Source organism: Bombyx mandarina, chromosome 22 (assembly GCF_030267445.1).
Source record: "Bombyx mandarina strain Sakado chromosome 22, ASM3026744v2".
In the NCBI taxonomy this organism is placed as follows: domain Eukaryota; kingdom Metazoa; phylum Arthropoda; class Insecta; order Lepidoptera; family Bombycidae; genus Bombyx; species Bombyx mandarina.
In genome coordinates, this window is record NC_143228.1 from 1,429,719 (window position 1) to 1,453,196 (window position 23,478).

The window sequence follows — 23,478 nt, forward strand, 5'->3', positions numbered from 1 at the left end:
TCCATTCCATTCCATTCCATTCCATTCCATTCCATTCCTTATTTTAATCAACTTCATTTCACTTCATATTTTCATTTTAAAATAAGACTTGACCTAAAGGTCTTAGTTACCAGGTCTGAAATCCCTTAAAAAAAAGGAGAAAAAAATCAGCGTATGAACTTCGAAGCACGACTAGAGATATTTTTGCCGTTGTGATGATCATTGAATATACAATTGGTAAAAGACATAAACAAACATATCTTATAACTACATAACTAAAAACATTTATAATATAATTTTAATAATTTAAAACATTCTTTTATGTGTCGTCATATACGTATTGGTTAAAATGCCTTACATAAATAATACCTGTGCTGCCATCTATTGTCAGTAATAATAAAGCCATGTAAGTTTTAAATTTTAATATTCTGCTTACATAGCACTAACACAACTAATTTAAACAAGTTAAACTAAATTTAAAATTAATATCGTTAAAATAAATCACTAGAAACCAATATTTTTAATAATACGATGATTATCTAAATAATTTATTAAGTCACTGTCATCTATCTATATGCAATTTTTGTACAATCAATATGCAGTCGAATAGAAAAATTAAGTAGACATGTAACTAATCTCGAAATTGAACATCACGCAATTTTATTTATGTCCTTAAATTCTTTGTAAAATGTAATCAATTTCAATAAAAAATGTAAAGTTTTTTTGTCAACGCTCTGTCACAACTGTTCATGAAAATTTCATAATGGGGTCTATAAGCGATCCTTAAAAAGTAAACTAAAAATAAATAAATATCGGTTGTCTGTAAAGTCGGTTTACTGACGATAGTTGAACGTGACAACGTCATAAGAAAATACTGATGGAATGGTTTCATTTTTCAAAAGAAAATTTTAATTTTATTTGTTTGATTATATTTTGTATGGACAATTGACACCACATTCACTTTTCACTGAACTTCATACTTGACGAAAACATGTAAATGTATTTATTGTATAGTAGCTGTCCACGCGGATGCATCGCTCACAATGGAACGCCTCAGAGCGAGGTAACGCCGCATGAGTCACGTTTTTTCGTGCGTGCAGCCGGCTCCATTGAATTATAAGACGTTGTCACGTCAATAAATAGTCGTTGGTCTGTTCCGGTGGTGGAATTAGTGAAACACTGCTCTTGCGGTGTTAGCAATTCTCTCAGGTTGACGTTCGTGAGGTTACATCCCAGGCCGAGAGTAGCTGGAATAGCCCTGCGGCTACCAGCGAATACGTAGAGAATAAAATATAAAAGTGAAGCCACCTCATACCTTGAAACGGGATGATGCTTAGCGATCGATGTTTACACTATTAGTCTACTCTAAGGGTGGGCGACTTGATCTGGTTTTAAGTAGTTATCAGTTAATCCACCTTGAGACATGAGTTCTGAGGTCTCACTTTAACAGTACCTCGGCTGCCCCGCCCTACAAACTGAAACGCATTACTGCTTCACGGCGGAGATAGACATGGTGGTGGTACCTGCCCGTGCGGAATCATAAGGCGTCCTACCACCAGTTCAAAACGATTTTTAGCAAATTTCATTATTATACATTTATACATAACAGTACTGTCCTCCTAAAAATATTACGAACGGTCACCGTAAGTATAGTGTACTTAAGAAACGTCAAAGTCATAACTGAAAATAATATAGGCAAACATCTCTCAGCAGCCCTAAGTCCCATTGAAACTGGCCGGTGAAACTCCGAAGACAATTCTAATAGCCCTTAAGTACTTCACGATTGGAACAAACAGCTCTATGCCGTTGTCCACTTCTGTCGACTTTGTTATACTGAACCACTAAGTTATTTTTACGGGCGATTCAAACGAGATTCGACTTTACGATTTAGAAAATAACGCTGCTAGATTACAATGTGACTGTGTAATTATTATTGTTTTGCGTCCGTGCCGTTTCCATGGTGACAGGATTATTATGACAATAACGGGCTGTAGTATTTCAAACGAATTTCAATCACATACCTTTGTCATTAAAGCTGTAATGGAATGCGTAAATAAAGTTGCCTAAAATTTTCAATTGCAAGAATATTTTCTGCAACTTATTCTCTGTTTAGTTAGGAATTGATACTTTTCTATCTGACTGTATTGTTATATGACGTATAAGCTACAAAAAAAAGAGAACACATTTCTAAAAACGTGAGTTCTTGGTGCAAAACGGTAAGTGCACCCCTTAAGGCAATATTAAAATAGGTACTTAGAAATAAAACGAATCCATTCCTTCGCGGGTTGAAATTTCTAGCTCTTGTCTCAAGTTGACAGTGTTTATATTTTTAAATCTATGGGCTCCGGTAGCCGCTTAAAGCCGGGTGGGCCGTAGGCTCGTTTATCCATCGTTCCACTAAAAAAGTTTTTATGGCAATTTTTTTTTTTTTATTGCTTAGACGGGTGGACGATCTTACAGCCCATCTGGCGTTAAGTGGTTACTGGAGCCCATAGACATCTACAACTTAAATGCGCCACACACCTTGACATATAAGTTCTAAGGTCTCAGTATAGTCACAACAGCTGCCGCATCCTTCAAACCGAAATGCATTACTGCTTCACGCCAGAAATAGGCAGGGTGGTGGTACTTACCCGTGCAGACTCACAAGAGGTCCTACCATCAGTCAGAAGATAATAGACGCAATAAAAAAAATTAAGCCAACGTTCTCATACCTACCCCTCAAAATACCTTTAGGGTATCACACCTTGTAACATAGTAATATATTGTTACACACGTTGAACTGTTGAAATTCTTTGTAAGTTTTCCTTGTTCACAAACTTTTTTTTAAGAATTAAATCTGCTTTTAAATAAATGGAATTCTTTTCTCCAACTGTTCCGTCATTTGTTCATTTTCACTACATTTTTATCTTTTTACTTAGTTTTTTTAATCTTTATATTCTATTTATTATCTTTGTAGCTTGTAGCATTGTATCTTTGTTGATGGTAGCAATCTCGAGAGTTGACCGGTAAGGTAGATGGGAAAATACCTCTGGGGAACAGCCCAATACGTTGGTCCGACCAGATCCGCAACGCTCTTGATTCTAAATTTCACAACGCCCTCCACACCGCCAGAGACAAGAATAGATGGAGAGAGATGGTGCGTGCGAAGGTGATTCAAAAGGGTGGTCACGACGAGGAATACGACGCAAGGAGGATTATCTTTGTTTCAGTCTAATTGTTTTATCTAGTAGGTGATCACGACCCTCAGCAGTGAGGAATACGACGCAAGGAGGATTATCTATGTTTCGGTCGGGTTAATCTAATTGCCTGTTGCTGAAACAATAAAAATAATTATGGATTTCAATGTTCGAGAAGCTCAATGATAATTGTCTATTTGTTCGACTATCGCAAGTTACATTCGTACATGATTCCCGCTGCCAAGAGCTCTTGTACAATCTGGCTTCCTAGTAGCTTCCTAGCGCTCAATTCTCATCTCCCAATGATTGATTCCAAATGATTCTTGTCCACCTATCGCACTGTTTATTTGTTTTTTGGTGTACAATAAATAATACTGTCTCTCTCTCTCGCTCTCTCTCTCTCTCTCTCCCATAATAAATCTTTGCAAGGTTAAAAAAGAAAAAAAGCTGTATGCGGTACCTCGACAGGGCTTCGGGTATTGTGGAAATCCATATATAAGCAGTTATAAGCAGTGACCACTTTCCATCGGGTCGAGCGTGAAATCGAGTGACTTCGAATGCAAAAATATTGCATGTCAATGTTTGACAAAACAATTGAATGCAACAATTTACCGACTGTGCTGTTGCCGACATCTATACCGTTCGTGCCGTAACCATGGAAACGCATCCCCCGACCTACGCCACTCCGACGAAAACTTAATAAAACATTGATACCGTACACGTGGCAATTTAACTCTTAAACGCCATCGAAATAGTGCCGAAAATCGTGTGAAATCCTCATGCAGAAATAGAGTTTTCATCTCTCGATTATTTAGTAACACGATTCCATTTGTGTGTTCGAAAGGAGAGAAAAACTTTGATGTTTTTCTTTTTTATGCATTCGTTTAACAATCTCTGGATACATTTTCGCGTATCTAAGTCCCTATTGGAATGGATAGAAGTGCTTGGAGCATCTTTACGAATAAATTTCGCTGACGTAATTAGCGTAAAAAGTTCGATAGAGGTTGTCCTTTGAATCTGAAAATTCCGAGGCACATTTAAAATATTTGTTTTTTTTTTTAAAGCGGTGATAAGCGGGAAAATCAGAAGCGCATTTATTTAGTATGTGGTAGATGCCTTGAAAGTGACTAAGCTACCAAATACCTTTCGGATTGTTAAATAAGCAATAAGCGTATTATTATTTGAAGTCGTCGTGGCCTGAGCGATAAGACGTCCGAAGCGTTCATATCGTGTGATGCGATGGTGCCGAGGTTCGAATTCCGCAGACAGATACAAATTTTTGTTATGAAATATGTATCTAACACATATAAGACTTCCACTATGAAGGAATACCATAGTGTAATAAAATCGAACCCGCCGAAATTGAAAATTGCGTAATTGCTGATGACAATGTGCCTGCTTGCACGGGTAAACAAGCACCCATACCCAGTTTATTTTTGACGCGAAGCAGTAACTAATGCATTTTGTTCTGAAGGGTGATGTAGCCGTCATATTGAAATTTACCTTAAAATTCATACTTTTTTTTTGTTTAGATGGGTGGACGAGCTCACATCCCACCCGGTGTTAAGTGGTTACTGGAGCCCATAGACATCCACAACGCAAATGCGCCACCCACCCTGAGATATAAGTTCCAAGGGTCTCAGTATAGTTACAACGGCTGCCCCAGCCTTCAAACCGAAACGCATTACTGCTTCACGGCAGAAATAGGCAGGGCGGTGGTACCTACCCGCGTGGACTCACAAGAGTTCCTACCACCAGTAAATACTACAAGCTGGATGGCGGTTTAACAGCAGATAGCCCATGAGCTCATCCAAACAAACAGTTTTATGTAAGTCTACGACTCTCCAAAATAGACGGAAACACTGAAATTATTTTGTGCTCTTTTCAGAAGCAAAAAATAAAGCTGTCCAAATAAATATACACTTTAAGTCTTTCACAGACATTATACATACGTTATTACAAATATTTACATTGTTAGTGAAAAAATGTACGCTTATCTGTTCACGACATGTTGTCAGATGCAATATTAACATTTTTATTTAGTTCACTTCCCCGTTTCGTCATGAGAGGGATCTCTTTGTATTTTATACAGGCGATGGGGTTGTTGGTATCGTCTGAAATAAAAACACAGTTAGAATTACACTAGGCTTTAGATTCCTTAAAGACTTTGCAAAACTATTTATTTTACCAAAGCATGATAAAACAAAAGGAAATTGAAACACAACGTATTGTTGCTTGAAAGCATTTTCAAAGTTTATTGTTTTTTTTATTGCTTAGATGGGTGATCGAGCTCACAGCCCACCTGGTGTTAAGTGGTTACTGGAGCCCATATACATCTACCACGTAAATGCGCCACCCACCTTGAGATCTAAGATCTCAGTATAGTTACAACGGCTGCCCCACCCTTCAAACCGATACGCATTACTGCTTCACGGTAGAAATAGAAGGGATGGTGGTACCTACCCGTGCGGACTCACAAGAGGTCCTACTACCAGTAAAAAAAATTCAACATATCAAAGAGGTCATATCACCTATCAAAGAGAGCACTGACCTGGAAATTGTCTGGGAAAAGGAAGAGAGGCCGCCCCAGAACAACTTGGCGTCGCTCGGTGGCTTGATGTGCGAGGAGCTAGAACAGACTGCCCAAGACCGATGTAAATGAAAGAATTTGATTCGAGCCCTACACCCCAGCAGAGGGTAATAGGAAAGAATGATGATGATTGACTTCATTAGAAAATTTCCGTAAAATGTTGAAAATGAATTTGTACGAAATTGTAAAGCTTAATACCATTCTAATCTAAATCGTTCAGTGTTCTCATTGAAACCTAAAGCATGCGTATGATTTCTATGGACTTCAGTGACCTTTTAACTTCAGACGGGTCGTGATCTCGTCCACCCATCTAAGCGATAAATAAATCTTTTAGAGTTTAAGAAATTACACATGGCAATTTATTATAGGCTGTATAGACAGCGATTATTCGAAACGTGGAGGATTCCAAGGAGCTAGCTAGGTGATTCAATCGTTCCGTTTTGTATGCGATGCTCATACGTAAGCTGTTTTTTTTTATAAACGGGCGTTTATTTCTAGCGTTTTAAACGCCTGAGTAAACGTTATGTATTTTTTTTTAAATATACATTACGTATAAAGGATTGTGTGGTTTTATGAAACCACGATAAAAGTGAAACTTTTTTTCACATTATAGACATTTAACTAAACATTTTTGGAATAATATTCCATTAAGGGTATAAAAATCGCTTTATCAATCTTAATTTTATAATTAAGTTAAGGGAAATGATAAAAGTAGACTAAGTCTCCAACGAATATTTTTATTGAACTCTGTGTCTTAGTCGACATACATAATAATTAACAATTATTTAGATTATATACACATATTAAAAAAACTAACAAAATAGCGTGGAGCACTGGCACAAATGGGTAATAGTCTATACACTACACGGTCAGCTGCTGCGAACTATAGGCGCCGCCATATTAGCCTTGGCCGCTCTGACGAGCGCCTTTCACTTTATCCCTACTCCGCGGCCGATCGTCACGCGACATGCAACACACAGGCAAAAAAGTTTGAGACGATGTAATAAAAGTTTCACTTTAATAAAAAAAATTCTTGGATCTAAAGCGTATTTTCGCTTTTTTATTGTTTACCGCTGGGAGGCACACAGCCTACCTGATATTTAGTTGTCACGAGTCCACAGAAAATACAAGCTGCTTTGGCCATTTCAAGTAATAGTTGAATTATTTTTGATAGAAAAAAGGGATATTCCTAATTAGTTACATATTTACATAGAGAAACTAGCTAAATATTTCTGGCCATATAATGAGATTTTTACAAGACATATTGATGATTGAAAGCAGTTCTTTTTGCAAGACTTAATTATTGAAAGCATTGAAAGATACATTAATAATTGAAATTAATCTTGCTAGATATATTAATGATTGAACCCAGTCTTGCAATATTTAGACCTCAAGAGTTAAGATCTCAAAGGTTTATGACTTCATTTACGTTGTAATGTTTATAGGATCCCATAACCACTTAACACCAGAATGGCCTTAATGGTTTTTAATTTTATATTTTGTTTTGAACATTTTACTAAATTATTCCAAACGTGAAATTAAACTGTAAAATAGTTATAATATTCCTTTCAGCGTCTAAAAAAATATCGGTCTGCATTCACCAGCTGCTCTTTGCCACGCCATTCCACTTTATCGAGTTTACTTGATATCAGTACATACTTTTGTCTGGCAGATTTCCTATCGACTGCATTTGTATGAGACGCCTCACTCCGAACTATTGCTAATAAATTTCAGAATCGTCCGGTATACAGTTTTGCTTTGCGTAGATAATATCGTTGGTGATCGGATGTGTTAAATTGTTTACTTATTTTGATGAGTCGTTTTTAATGCGAGCACGGTAACAATAAATTTTATTGATTACAGATAGTTTTTTACATTAATTCTCGACTGATTTTGGACTGGATTTGATTTAAAGATGGTATTATTGCATGATCGGAGATCCCAATATTTCTAAGTCTGGAGTCCGTTAGAGGGGGATATATTTATATATTTACGTATTCAATTTGTAAGTTTATGAGGAGTGATTACGGAAAATGATTGAGTCATTAAAATATCGATTGTCATCCTTTTAGTTTACGTAGGACCAGTTCATGATTTATTAGAGAATCAATTATTATTCCCGTGCATAATTATACCACAATATACTGATTCAAGAATCAAATTCACAGCATTCAGATATTATTCTTTTATATAGAGTATCAAAAAACGGGGCTCTAAATCGAAATAATGATTCTAAATGAAAAACAATAGCTTATTATAAATACATTATTCCAGAAAATCAAATGTACACACAAAATGCTAAACGATCTTATTTAAATAACAATTAATGAATTGGTTGAAGTAAAATTTAAAACTAAACAAATACCAAACATCTGAGCTAATAATGACTCTTTAATGACATATAAACCGAAATGAGTTACTTTCATTACAGTTGCAAATATGAAACACTTCGAGAGATTATCTGTTCTTCTTATACCCATAGTCTGGTCTGTTGGTGTACAAGCTGATGATTACTATAGCTCTTACTACGGAGGCTTGCTGAACTCCGATGACGTTGCAGAATATACGTCGAACGGGACTTTAGCGTAAGTGCTACTATTATTTTTAAACCCTACCTAATTACTGCTAGCCTAAGGGCTATTCCAGCTATGCGCGGACGGGTAGGTGAGGTCACGGGCTCAACCTGAAAGAATTTGCTCACACTAGTTCTAGCAAGAACAGTTCTTCGCAGAATTTATCACCGGATCGAAATCGCGACCTACTTAGAAGATCCTGCGCTAAACTCAGGCTGTCTCTATGAGTGCTATTATCTGAAACTCTTTATGTATGTTAAGGTGATGAATGTGGTATTTTTTTGTTTTGCTTAAGCTTGCAGCAAACCATCGTGCAAATTGTATATCAGCAAACAAACGGATAATTAAGATTTTCACAAAAATAACGGGTCTGCAAGTAAATTCTTGATTTAAGAGCGAAGTATTAGAAATCGAATAACTCAAAATCCGCATAACTTGAACGTATTATTTGCTGTATCTTCTATACAAATTCTAGAAGCTGTGACCATATTCCATTTCCTTGTAAAGTTTGATATCTAACTTGTTGCAAAATTAATCTTAGTTTTCATTAATCCTTCCTGTTCGAAGAAAAGCCTGTTTTAAATAAATTATAGTTTAAAAAAAACTAACAAAATACGCTTTTATAGAAAATTCAACTAAAAAATAGAAAATAAATTTTAATAAATTTGAATTAAAAATAGTGTAAGAAAAAATGATTTTATTGTAAAAAAGCGTGGGGTGCTTTTCAGGATTTTATCAAAATAACTCTTCTACTCATATCTGTTCATTAAATATTTATAACTACTGATACCATGCACCATACGCTTTTTTTACAACAAAATCATTTTTTCTTACACTATTTTTAATTCAAAATTATTAAAATTTATTTCTATTTCTTAGTTGAATTTTCTATAAAAGCGTATTTTGTTCGTTTTTTTAAACTATTATTTATTTTTCATTTTTTAGTTGAATTTCAGTTTTTTAAATTTTTTTTATATGGTTTCGAGTTAATCCGACGTTTTTAAGTGGGTTAAAATCATGTTCAAAATTCCGGTACATACTAACATACATACGTCTGAAGCTAATAAAAGCATATTAAAAGAACTACTGCGGTCTATGTTTAACAGTACTTCAATTGTTTATAGTAATTGTACAAATGTGGTTAGTCCCTGTGATTCGACTGAAGGAAGGAGAATTGATGGAACGTGTAATAACTTGAACTATCCCAGTAAAGGCGCTACGAGAACTCCATATTTAAGAATCCTAGAAGCTGTTTATAATCATCCTTCAGATACAGGTAAGTTATTTTAAAAAATAATTTTCCATGCAGAGTGTACGGTGTTTTTATAGATTTAAAATGATTAAGTATTTACTTACCCTATGTAGCAAAAAATGTTTAGAAAGATAATATCCACAATGACAATGGACAAAGAGAATACTGTATTAAGAAATACTGCGCTGTTTTTACTTATTACTTAGATGGGTGGACGGGCTCACAGCCCACCTGGTGTTAAGTGGTTACTAGAGCCCATAGAGATTTACAACGTAAATGCGCCACTCACCTTGAGATATAAGTTCTAAGGTCTCAGTATAGTTACAGCGCCTGCCCCATCCTTCAAACCGAAACGCATACTGCTTCAAGGCAGAAATAGGTGGGGTGGTGGTGATTTTTATTACACGATTCCTTATTCTTTCACCGTGGAAGTCAATCGTGAACATTCGTCAAGTACGTATTTCATCATAAAAATTGGTACCCGCTTGCGGGATTCAAACACCGTTGCATCGCTAGATATGGATGCAACGGACGTCTTATCCTTTAGGCCACGACGAGTTCTTCTCTTAGCCACGTGGGTATCATATTTTAATACATTTTAGCCATGTACCAATTTAAGGATCTCATAGCTGTTCTATAACTGATAGTCAACGAATGAATTAAGACTAGACCGCTTGTAGAAATTTCTCGCCACTTCGATTTGAATCAAAAAGATCAAAAAGAATAGCCATGATTACAATTCAGAATGCTTTCAGTATTCGATCCAAAACTGTCGGAGGACGGTGAAGAATTGACGGGAGCAAGAATTGTAAGAACAAGATTAGTGGCAGATGGAAGGGTTGAAGATGATATGTTCACTCACTGCGCCACACACTTTGCTGTCTTCTTCGCTACAGACATAACAAACACAAGAGATACGAGTAAGAGAATTCCTAAATTGACCATTTGATTTTTTTATTTCATTTTCTAATTTGATTAAAAAGTAAACATGACAGTCGCCGTTTCTATAAAACACTGTCAGTCCTCCTCGCGTCGTTTCCTCACTGCTGAGGGTCGTGACCATTATATGTCGACAGGATTATCTGTCGACATTATGAGGTTTTCTTGGGAGAAGTTTGTGGTGGGTTCCCAAGTCCTTCCACGTTAGTCTTTTCGAGGGGATTTAATTCCTCAAGGTCACTAAAAGCCTTCAAGTCGGGCTACTTAACCGCCGCCCGATGTTCGGCGTTGACTTTTTACAGTTGGCTATGTCATCTCCAGACTAACCCTCCTCCTTTTTCATCCGGGCTTGGGACCGGCATCGGCGGAGTTACTGTCAGTAAGATGTCAATTATAGCGCGTTATCGTCATCGTCGTCATAATCATTCTCCTGCCCTTCTCCCAGTCATCTGGGGTCGGTGCAACATGTTTTCTCCTTTCAATACTCCTCTATCATATACCATTTCTTCGCTCGCTCCCTTTTTACACATATTGTCTTTCACGCAATCCATCCATTTCTACTTAGGTCTACCTCTTCTTCTATTGAAGAGTGTGAGTGTGTCTATCGAAAATACGTGTTATCAGATTTATGCCTTTTTGCATGCCTTTCATTAATAGGCCTTACATATAATATTATTATAATACATTTAAACTAAACCATAAGTAGTCACTCGTATTTTTCTTTTTGTAAGTTTCCCACTCTGTCAAGAAAGTACCGAGAAAAGATCATTAATACACAAAATGTTAGTTTTACATCCAGTAAGTTATTCATCCAAATTTATTTTATCACCTTCAAAGTATGCTCCTCCAGAAATGATATCCTTACGCCTAAGATTTGAATGGATTCCAGAGACCCGGTTTTTCCCACAAGCTGGTAAAAATGAAAGAAAATTAAAATTTTTTTTCTAAATAAAGTAAATATATAAATGATTATCGATTCTAAATTGGAATCGTACAATTTTAACTCTATTTGGTTGGTGGTAGGGGGTCTTATGAGCCCTCACAGGAAGGTACTATCCAACTTGCATATTTCTGCCGTGAAGCAGTGATGCGTTTCGGTTTGAAGAGTGGGACAGGCATTGTACTGTAAAAACTAAGAATTAGAACCAATGTCTCAAGGTGGTTGTGGCATTGACATAGTTTGATGTCCATGGGCTCCAGTGAACACTCAGCACCAGGTAGCCCGTAAGCTCGGCCACACATTTTAGCCAAAAAAAAACCTAATAAAATAAGCACAATTCACATTACTTAATGTCAATTCCAGAAAATCTCGTGGTATTAAACCACCATTGATTATGCAAAACATCCCACGAGAAACACCCTAGTTATGGCTGCTTCAAACGAGTGTCCTTTAAATTAAATTATATTTCATTTAAGCTAACTACGTATCTTGGAGGCCATTCTGCTGTGAGGAAGCTGGTGCATCAGATCCGATGTGTGCTCCTAACCCAGTTCCAGCCGATGATTACGTTCATCGATATTCTGGGATCAGGTGCTTGAACATGACCAGGCCACTCACATTCCAGACTTCTGGATGTCTTCCTATGACCACCACACCTTTAAGGGTAGGTGGCAATACATTCTCAAAAATATTTCTCACTTATAGTTGTGCAAATTTTTTCGCTATTTGATAGCTACCACCGCATTTTATACTATACAATTTTTTTAGACCTCTAGACTCAAAGTCTGGAGCTGCATCTGCTTGGTGATCTCTATGAGTTTTACTAACCACTTAAATCCACGTATGTCGTAAGCTCATTCACCCAATTAACGTTTAAAGAATTAAAAAGCTTGACCGTGTTTCCCAACGAAGGATATCATTAATGTTGTTACGGCTTAATTTTTAGATTGTAGATGCAACCCCATTATGGGACTTATCTCCAGTATACGGGAATACTGTGGAGCCCGGTCGAAGATCGAATGTTAATGGAACTTTGGCGATCGAAACCGTAAATGGAGTGGACTTCCCTCCAGCATGTAAGTGATCTAAACAATTATCGATAAAAGAGCAAAATCATCAATTCTAATTGGAAGCTTTACCCTTACAATTTTAGCTGGTGTTAATTTACTACTAGGAGTAAATTTCTTTGGTATCATCTTTTTCTGGAGATTCCACAATCACATTGCTCGTAAGCTGCTGGAAGTCAACCAGCACTGGACCGACGAGCAGCTGTTCAACACTGCAAGGGAAATCAATATTGCTAGCGGGAGCCAAATCTTCTACTATGAGTTAATGGCTTTGTTGATGGGTAAGCTTTTGATGTTTGATTTGATGTTGCGTAATAAAGCGAGGTATGAAATTTTGTGAATATTTTATGTAAACGGGCAGAAGAGCATACGTCAAAGTGGTTTTAAGCTCACAGATAGCACAATTTATAGCGTAAAGCTTTAATTCTGTACATATAGACAAGATAAGACTATGCCACTAATAAAATCGGACAGGCAGATACTGTCAGGGAGTTCTGTGAGCCTGGTAGGTACCGCCATCCCACTTATTATCACCACAAAGCAGCAATGCGCTGCGAAAGGCGAAGCAGCCGTAGTACTACCATGGGCGGTGGAATTTACATTAATCAACAATAGAGGAACTCATACGTTCCAGTTTCCTCAATGCTGAGGGTCGTGACCACCTCCCCGCAACAAGAGCTTATTGAGGATCACTCTACGCCATTTGTTCCTATCTGCCGTCCAGTGTCGAGCATCGTGGACCGTGGTGTCCAGAGTAGTATGGTTCTGGTCATTCCAACGTGTCGAGCTTCTACCTCGTGGTCTTTTTTTGTCCCATTCCAGTTTAATAGGCACCAAAGCAACAAAAAACAACAAAGTGAGTGGCAGCATTCACATTGCGTTGTCTCTTATAGGCACAGGTAACCACTTAACGTCAAATAGGCCGTGAGCTCGTTTACCAGTCTAGGCAATAATAAAAAAGGCAGGGTGCATGAAGCAAACGGCATCTTCTAATAAAAAGCAATGCTCCAAAAATTCTACTCGGCATAATTACTACCAATTTCTGCTGTTATACTATATATTAGTATCCATTTAACCATTTCACGGCTGTGCAAAGAAAAATGTTTGAAGTAGTGGTAGGTGGGTGGTTGAAGACCAGGGCAGTCGTTGTGATGAAAGGAAAAACAACAGATTCTCCATCACATCTAAGTTTGCACCTAAGGGTGTATCAAAATGCTTTAAACTCAAATAGGGCTCTATAGAGACTTACAAATTTTCATGACGTTAGGTTGTTTTTTTTCCTACCTAGACTGATGGTCTTGAGAGACCATACCATCGTCAAGGGGCGAGTAGGTGAGTTCACGGGGCTCAAGCCTGACGTTGTTGCTAACACGAACCCTAGCCGTGTTTCGCAGAATCTACCACCGGATCGAAAATGTGTTCCACTGAGAAGATCCGGCGAGAAACTCAGTAGGCTGTGTCTGTGGGTTAATCTACTAGCCGAGCCCTTCGTCGCAAGCGATGCGTTCGACGAGAACGATGACTGGTGCTTGGGGTACCTAAAAGTACCGTTAGTGGATCGGGAGGATCCGAAATGACGTGTTTAGGGCGACTTGGACTGTTTACTATTCGGTCCGCAGGATCGGGAATGTAGTTACCGGCGGCCACGATGAGAGGGTTCTCGTGTCGTGCCGCTTTATCGAAACTCTGATACGCGATGTAGCGACTGCATTGTAAAAATTAATACAAAAATCCTAATTTCTAAAGATTTTCGACAGGACCCGAAAATCTTATAGAAGACAACGTTATCCAGAACGAATCAGGGTACAGGGAAATGTACGATGAAACCTTAACACCTTCGATCTATCTCGAGTTCCCGGTGGTGCTGCGATGGATGCATAAAATGCAGGATGGTGTACTGAAGTAAATATTTTCTTCATTCTTTTTACGACGTCTTACCCCGTAATTTATCTTTTTATTTATTGTATAGATGGGCGGACGAGATCACAACCCACCTAGTGTTAAATGGTTACCGGAGCCCATAGACATCTACAACGCAAATGCCGCCGCCCACCTTGAGATATGAATTCTAATGTCTCAGTATAGTTACAACGCCTGCCCCACCCTTCGAACCGAAATGCATTACTGCTTCACGGAAAAAATAGGCAGGGTGGTAGTACCTACCCGTGCGGACTCACAAGAGGTCCTACCACCAGTATATAATCTGTTCGGAATTGCTAAACTAACTTTACCATAATTTAAATTCCTTTTACGGGTTAACCTGGCATTTCTTAATGTCGTTATATAAATAGTTATTAAAATACCATTGTGTGTGCATATTAAAAATGTGTATGTTAGTTTCCTGTATAAATAACCTATTATTAATTAATGTGAGTTAAATTTACCCCAGAATTACAATATATCCATAAAAATACATGTTTTTGTACGCTCTAATTTTTAAAGATTAATAAATACTACATATTATTATAATAGTAGCATTTTAGTTTTTAAAGTTTTATATAAAATTTTAAGGTTCTATGATTCTGAAGGCGAATTCTTGAATAAAACTTATCCGATGGTAAATTTAACGTCCAACATTAACTATATTAAAGAAGGAGAAAATATGGCTCAAATCACCCAAAGCTGTTTTAGACAGCCGAGCGGTAAACTAGATGATCACATTGCGGATCCTGATGTAAGTTACCTCTTTTTTTTATTGCATTGATGGGTGAACGAGCTCACAACCCACCTGGTGTTAAGTGGTTACCGGAGCCCATAGACATAGATATAAGTTCTGAGGTCTCAGTATAGTTACAACGGCTGCCCCACCCTTCAAACCAAAACGCATACTGCTTCACGGCAGAAATAGGCGGGGTGGTGGGTATCTATCCGTGCGGACACTAATACAAATAAATATTATTTATGGATTTATTTTTGCAAGCTTCTTCGGGTTCAAATCAATTTCTGGCTAATCTGGTAATAATGTGTTCTGGTAAAAAATGTGTTCGTAAATATTAACAATATAATTATACTTTTTCATTTTACGAACACATTATTTGCACCTTTTTTGTCATTTACATACATATTATTTAAATGTTCATGTTTAAATGTGTTCAGTCTGGCCTTGCCTTGCTTCATTTATTTTACCAAAATTTATAACTTGTGTGTCTATGGATTATGTATTTTCCAACTTAATTTAATGGTATCTTAAACATATGACGCTCGTCTAAAATTATCTCAATCAGCATTAATCGTCAAATGTTTTTTTTTTTTTTATTGCCTTGTAGGCAGACGAGCATACGGCCCACCTAATGGTGAGTGGTTACCGTCGCCCATGGACTTCAGCAATGCCAGGAGCAGACCCAAGCCACTGCCTACCGCTTAATACTCTCCACAAGCCTCGTTTGAAGAAGGACATGTCATAGCGCTCGGGAAACACCGTGGAGGGGAGCTCATACCATAGCCGGATGGTACGGATGTACAAATGTTTGTGTTTTTAAAATTGGGGCCCCCACTCTGTGGGAAAATTTGACACTTTTAATCTTCACTTCACTTGTGGTAGGACCTCTTGTGAGTCCGCATGGGTAGGTACCATCACCACGCCTATTTCTACCCTGAAGCAGTAATGCGTTTCGGTTTGAAGGGTGGGGCAGCCGTTGTAACTATACTGAGACCTTAGAACTTATATCTCAAGGTGGGTGGCGCATTTACGTTGTAAATGTCTATGGGCTCCAGTAACCACTTAACACCAGGTAGGCTGTGAGTTCGTCCACACACCTAAGCAATAAAAAAAAACCATATATCGCTTGGTCCTTTCCCTCTCTCCACGGTCGAATGTTTCGCGAGACGCACTGTCTATTTTCTCACTCTCGCCCTTTCTAAATTGTATCTTTTCTCTCTTCACCGTAACGAATCTGTCGCGAGTTAAATTTTACTCTCAGCGCGCCTAAAGAAGTTTCACTCCAAAAACTCCTTGATTGATACCTAAAACTCCATAAAAACGTCACTAAAAGCGGAAAACGAACACGTCGTACCCTATTGATTAATTGAGAAGATTTTGAAGATCACAAAAACGGCTCGCGTGCTTTTTAAAATGTTTCTCAGAAGTGATAATATTCACGTTTGTAAGTGAACAATTGGGTAACGGCACAGAAGTTGTCGTGACAACCATATTCACTCGACCTGGTTCACAGTAATAGCCATTTACCTAGGTATAGGTATACTCTTTTGACTGTGAGTAGTATTTTATCCGATTATTTCCTTCTCGACTCCTTTTAATGTCATCAGAATATTGGAAAAGTATTGAAGTGAAAACTAGAAAATACATTAAATATTCATATTATGAGAATGACAGTTTCCAAATTTAAATCATCCAGAATCGAAACATCATACAGAGAAGAATAATGGGAGGAGATGTTCACGACCCTAAGACGTGCGACTCAGGGAGGAAGAAATGTATTTTTTTTTTAAATACCAGTATATATGGCCGATCTATGTTATTGCAGACTTTCTTAGTTAAATTTATTTCATCATTCCTATGCGAAATAATGAACGGTTTGGTTTGGCATGAGCTACGATGACCACTCGTCATTGAGTGAGTGTTTGTAGACAATTATAAACATAGCCAAATCAATCTCCAAAAAAGTTCAGATAATATTTTCTTTCGAGTTGTTTTACTGTTTATGCCTTCAGCCATTATTTTTCGTTTTCGAATGTGTTTAAAAAATACTTTGTAATTTTTAGATCATTAACTTAGGACTTGGTGGATTACAAAGATCGAACGACATCATGACGAACGATCTAGCGAAGAATCGACATAGCGGCTTCCAATCCTATATCAAATACAGAGCCTATTGTTTTGGAGACAATATCGCTTCCTTTGATGATCTAAAGGGTATTATTGAAAAAGAGGTAATTGAAACATATATCATTTTTGTAATTGTAGAATAATTTATACCAGTAATTTAATTTTTGAGTTTATTAGCATTTGAAAAAAATTATAATATTGATAGATATTTTCATGTATTCTATTTTCGGCTAAATGACCATGGATAAGCCATAAACAGAAATAAATATCATAAAATCAGTTAGAACTCATTTTTATTATTTTATTCAAAAAACTATTCAGAGCTAAATAAATTGTTATTTTGCAACAAAAATGAGAAAGTAGTATTTTAATAACAGACCTTTCGTTTGACTGACTCATCTTAAAAAAATAAGCTTGTTTTTATGTTTATAGACTATATGTATTGAAAATGGTACATAGTAAAATTTACGTAACAAGTAATGTATATACGTATTACTAGATGATGACCGACTTTTGCTCCTTTTTTTTTTTGATAGCGCCATTTTGTTGTTTCTTTAAAGCGGTTAGTTGCCCTCAATTAAGAATAATAGTATTATTATTCGCCAATAGATGTCGGGAAGAGTCATAAAGTTGATTATCGATAAAGTTGATTATTGAAAATACGAATATAACAACATTTTTTGATAATAAATCGTTACTAGATCGATTTATCGCCCTCGAAATCCCCTGTATACTAAATTTTATAAAAATCGTTAGAGCCGTTTCCGAGATTCAGATTATATATGTATATATATATAACGGCCGTCTGGTGTAGTGGTAAGTGACATGGTCACTACACAAGGGGGTCGCGGGTTCGAATCCCACCAAGGGAGGATATTTGTATGATAAATATAAATGTCTTTTCCAGGGTTATGGATGTATATTAAATATATGTATGTGTATAATAAAAATCTTACATTTATTTCCGTTATCTGGTACCTGTAACACAAGTTCTTTAAGAACTTATCACGGGACCAGTTAACGTGGCGTGATTGTTTAAAAAATATATACATATATATACAAGAAAGGTATAAGATAGATTATATTTAAAAGGGTACATAGTAAAATTTACATAACAAGTAACGTGTATACGTATTATATAAACATTTTAACAGAGAATCGAGGCGTTAAAAGATGTTTATGCAAACGTTGCCGACATAGACTTGTTGGCTGGAGTTTGGGTGGAGATCTTCAAAGACGGATCTCATGTTCCGCCTACTTTCTACTGTATAGTCAAAGATCAGCTGCTTCATAATATAAAGTCCGATAGACATTGGTACGAGCGAGAAAAAAGACCTAATGCTTTTACTGAGGGTAAGTTAGTTAAAGTATGTTTTCTGAGGAATTGTTTGAGATGATTCCATCATCTTGTTTTTGCCTTCGCACCGCCCGCCACCGGGGTAGAGTTCGTCCGTACTACCTGGAGCCACTGCGGTCATCCACAGTGCGTTTCCAGAGATATTTTTTGCCACGTACCATCCGGCTTTGGAATGAGCTCCCCTCCATGGTGTCTCCTGAGCGCTATTACATGTCCTTCTTGAAACGAGGCTTGCTGTGAGTATTTAACTAATAGGCAGCGGCTCGGGTCTGCCCTTGGCGTTGCTGAAGTCCATGGGCGGCGGTAACCACTCACCATTAGGAGGGCCGTACGCTCGTTTATTAAGACATCTATAGATATGTGAAATTTTAAGAAATCAATTTTGGTCCCAATCTGGTTACTTTAACCATTGAGTACTTACCATAATTGGCTGTGACGTGGCACCAACATTAATACAATCATCATCATTCTTTCCTATTACCCTCTGCTGGGGTGTAGGGCTCGAATCAAATCCTTTCATATTTTTTTTATGGCCTTTGTAGGCAGACGAGCGTACGGCTCACCTGATGGTAAGTGGTTACCGTCGCCCATGGACTTCAGCAATGCCTGGAGCAGAGCCAAGCCGCTGCCTACTGCTAAAGAAAAAAAAATCCGTCTTGAGCAGTCTGTTCTAGCTCCTCCCACCAATAGCACCAATTATTTAAGTGAGTGTCACAAAAGATGACAAAGAGATTCATCTTTATTTCTTTTTTTTTTTATTGAAAGATTACTGGTAGCCCGAAGGCCAGGAGGGGTGAAATTCACCTGCGAACTTGTAGTGTCAATCAGCGTAATGTGATCGTCTAGCAGAGCTTACTGATGAAGGGGAATATAGTTTTAATTAGACCCGGATTGAGCCGCTGCATTATGCACACATTAACCCACAGACACAGCCCACTGAGTTTCTCGCCGGATATTCTCAGTGGGTCGCGTTTCCGATCCGGTTGTAGATTTTCTGAAGCACGGCTCTTGCTAGGGCCAGTGTTAGCAACCACGTCAGGTTTGAGCCCAGTGAGCTCACCGCACGCCCGGTGGCGCTGATTTGGTCTCTCTAGACCATCAGCTTAGGTAGAATAAAAAAAAATACACTCTTTCTTCCAGCACAACTAGCTGAAATACGGAAGGTAACTGGGGCTCGGATACTATGTGATATTGGTGATTCGGTTACAGCAATACAGCCTTCAGTCTTCAAGCTGCCAGGAGAAGGGTATGATATTCTGTATCTGTTGACTTAAAAAATGACTTAACAAATGTTCACGATTCACTTCCACGCTGAAGGAATAACATCGTGTAATAAAAATCAAACCCGCAAATTTATAGTTTGCGTAATTACTGGTGGTAGGACGTCTTGTGAGTTCGCACGCGTAGGTACAACCATCCTGCCTATTTCTGCCGTGAAGCAGTAGTATATTTCGGTTTAAAGGGCGGGGAATCCAGGAACCTTAGAACTCTCAAGGTGGGTGGCGGCATTTACGTTGTAGATATCTATTGGCTCCGGTAACCACTAAAGTTCACTAAACATTAGGTGGGAATTGAGCCCGTCCGCCCATCTAAGCAATACAAAAAGAAAAAGTGACAATAGCAAAAATTGACTGTACGCGATATTAGTCATAAATATTAATTATTCTCCGAGCTAGAAGAAATCGCCAAAGGCTAGAAGTGATTGGGGTAGTATGGAATATTTTATTTATATGGCCAATTTCCTTTCTCCTTGCGATGTTGTAGTGCGTTGCCAAGTAACATAAGCCTCAGATTTTTAATGTGCTTACTTTCCCGAGATAAGTAGACATCTAGCTACTTGCTGTAAACTATTGAAGTTTGGAGCCTCTGGGTCTGCGGAGGGACTTCGGTTCCCTTTGTATTCTGTACCGTGTCTTCCATGGGGAAAGCTCTGAGGAATTGTTCTAGATGATGCCATTATCTCGTTTTTACCATCGCACCGCCCGCCACCGGAGTAGAGTTCATCCAAACTACATGGAGCCACTGCGTTCATCCACAGTGCGTTTCCAGAGATCTTTTTGCCACGTACCATCCGGCTATGGAATGAGCTCCCCTCCACGGTGTTTCCCGAGCGCTATGACATGTCCTTCTTCAAACGAGGCTTGTGGAGAGTATTAAGCGGTAGGCAGCGGCTTGGCTCTGCCCCTGGCATTGCTGAAGTCCATGGGCGACGGTAACCACTCACCATCAGGTGGGCCGTATGCCCGTCTGCCTACAATGGCAATAAAAAAAAAAAGTTGTTCTTAGTGGTGGTAGGACCTCTTGTGAGTCCGTACGGATAGGTATCACCACCCTGCCTATTTCTGCCGTGAAGAAGTAATGCGTTTCGGTTTAAAGGGCAGGGCGGCCGTTGTAACCATACGACCTTAGAACTTATATCTCAAGGTGGGTGGCGCATTTACGTTGTAGTTGTCAATGGCCTACAGTAACTACTTAACACCAGGTGGACGGTGAGCTCGTCCACTCATCTAAGCAATAAAAAAAAAAAAAAAAAAGTAATACCTACGTCAAATCTACCCGCCGCTTGAGTGCAGTGATATAAACCTTATTTTGAGCAAAATAAGAATGTGTTTTGTATTTACTTATTCTTTGTTCTAGAAATAAAATTGTGGACTGCTCCGAAATACCGGATATTGACTATACGGCCTGGTCAGATAATTAGGCGAGAACCTCAATGGGCTGTGTCTGTGGATACGAAAATGAATAAATTTTACGATTGTCATTAAAAAAATTTCACGATAATTATTGTCTTTCAGAAATTGTTAGCGGCACATTGCTTTTACGTACAACACTTTTGTATTCCAAAAATGATTAAAAATTAATTTGTAACTTGCGTTTATTATTCATGTTATCCTAATATTCTTATATGTAAATAAAATTTTAAATCGAATCTTTAATTTGGGTTCGACTTTGTTTACTGATTGTTCATAATACATGTCTAAATAAACTATTAATAGCATCAATATTATAAAATCCATTAAAATCGGACAATTAATAAATTCGTGCATTGAAAATAATGCCTATTTTCAAAACCAAGAAATTAATTTAATTGCAACTTAGTAGTGCCAAATTTAAAAATTATTCCGTGTTTTTTTTATTATCTTTTATTGCTTCGATGGTTGGACGAGCTCACGGCCCACCTGATGTTAAGTGGTCACCGGAGTCTATAGACATCTACAACGTAAATGCCGCCACCCACCTTGAGACATGAGTTCTAAGTCTCAGATTCTACAGTACAATGTAAGCAGTAGTCATAAAAAAAGGAGATGATGCCTGGTGTAGACCGAAGTCTTATCGCTTAGTGGGATGATACTCGTCTTGAAATCCTGCAGACAGGTTCCGATTTTCAAGGATTTATAATTTAATACTACTTTTACGATGAAGGACAAACCAAAGAATATTCGCTTTATAATTGCATTAATATATTACAATTGTATTATTGTTACGCCGGTAAGAGTAACGCCATCTATCGCCGAATAGTCGAACGTATACCGAAGAATCCAGAATGCTCGAGAATTACAACGCTATTTATTGACAGATAGCGAAAACTACGACTAGAGATGTGTAGAATATTCTCGATAATTCAAGGGATGAGATATCAGCTATAAAAGCATTGTAGAGATGACACGCAGTCAGTCAGTAATTGGAGATACTCGAAGCGAAACAGCGAACGAATCACTTGAAGCGAAGCGGAACAAGCGAATTGAGAGTTTTAAAGTGTTTGTGATGTGTTTTAGTGTTTTAAGTGTTGAATACAGTTTTTAAGTTGTACTTTGGTGAAATTTTATTTATCCCGAACCCTCAGCGCGTAACATTATATTGCATATTTTTATATTGCATTATTTTTATATATATATATTTTTTATTGCTTCGATGGGTGGACGAGCTCACAGCCCACCTGGTGTTAAGTGGTTACTGGAGCCCATATACATCTACAACGTAAATGCGCCACCCACCTTGAGATATAAGTTCTAAGGTTTCAGTATAGTTACAACGACCGCCCCACCCTTCATTTTATATTGCATATATATATATGTTTAGCATCTATGATTTTCAAAATGATCCCCCTCGACTCGCCTCCAATCTGACGATCACCGCCGCAATTTCTCGGTTAGCTTATAATTCACACACGAGCGCCGCCGCGCCGCATCTGTTTCTAATGATGACGTCACGTGTCCAAGCCTACAGGGTGTGTTAATTTCAGTTTTACTGTTGTCAATGGGATATATAGGCAAGTATAGCAAATATAAGCAGATGCTAATATTAGGAGGCCTATGTCTAGCAGTGAACATCTGTGGGCTGATAGAATAGAAAGAGAATGCTAACATTATCAGATAAGTCGTTGTAAAATGTGAAAAAAAAAATTTTTTTTTTTTTGCTTAGATGGGTGGACGAGCTCACAGCCCACCTGGTGTTAAGTGGTTACTGGAGCCCATAGACATCTATAACGTAAATGCGCCACCCACTTTGAGGTATAAGTTCTAAGTTCTCAGTATAGTTACAACGGCTGCTCTACCCTTCAAACTGAAACGTAATACTGGTTCACGGCAGAAATAGGCCGGGAGATGGCACCTACCCGTGCGGACTCACAAGAGGTCCTACCACCAGTAATATGTGTGATTGGAGTGGATATTTTCAGCCGGGCGTCCTTGAGGTCAGCCGTTCGTCTGGATGCAGTGTTGACCACGGTGACCCTCTTATCCAGACCAGATTCTTACCCCGGGTCCGTCGGCCTGCGGTCCGTCGATCCATCGTTGGGGCCGCGATCCGCTCCCAA

General features: G+C 38.0%; 1 protein-coding gene across 2 annotated transcripts; it reads left to right on the forward strand.

Annotated features, from left to right (window-relative positions):
* Positions 1 to 7,522: 7,522 nt before the first annotated feature.
* Positions 7,523 to 21,530, forward strand: LOC149500276 (peroxidase). Of its 2 annotated transcripts, XM_089736836.1 has the most exons (13): positions 7,523 to 8,333; positions 9,446 to 9,597; positions 10,329 to 10,493; positions 11,929 to 12,116; positions 12,399 to 12,528; positions 12,606 to 12,800; positions 14,277 to 14,421; positions 15,031 to 15,193; positions 17,242 to 17,409; positions 18,460 to 18,658; positions 19,803 to 19,908; positions 21,300 to 21,363; positions 21,458 to 21,530. In XM_089736836.1, the coding sequence occupies exons 1-12, from the start codon at positions 8,188 to 8,190 to the stop codon at positions 21,361 to 21,363; spliced, it is 1,821 nt and encodes a 606-aa protein (XP_089592962.1). In that variant the 5' UTR covers positions 7,523 to 8,187; the 3' UTR covers positions 21,458 to 21,530. The 2 variants fall into 2 exon arrangements, with proteins under 2 accessions (XP_089592962.1, XP_089592961.1); XM_089736835.1 differs by having other exon boundaries at positions 21,300 to 21,530.
* The last annotated feature ends 1,948 nt before the right edge of the window (positions 21,531 to 23,478 follow it).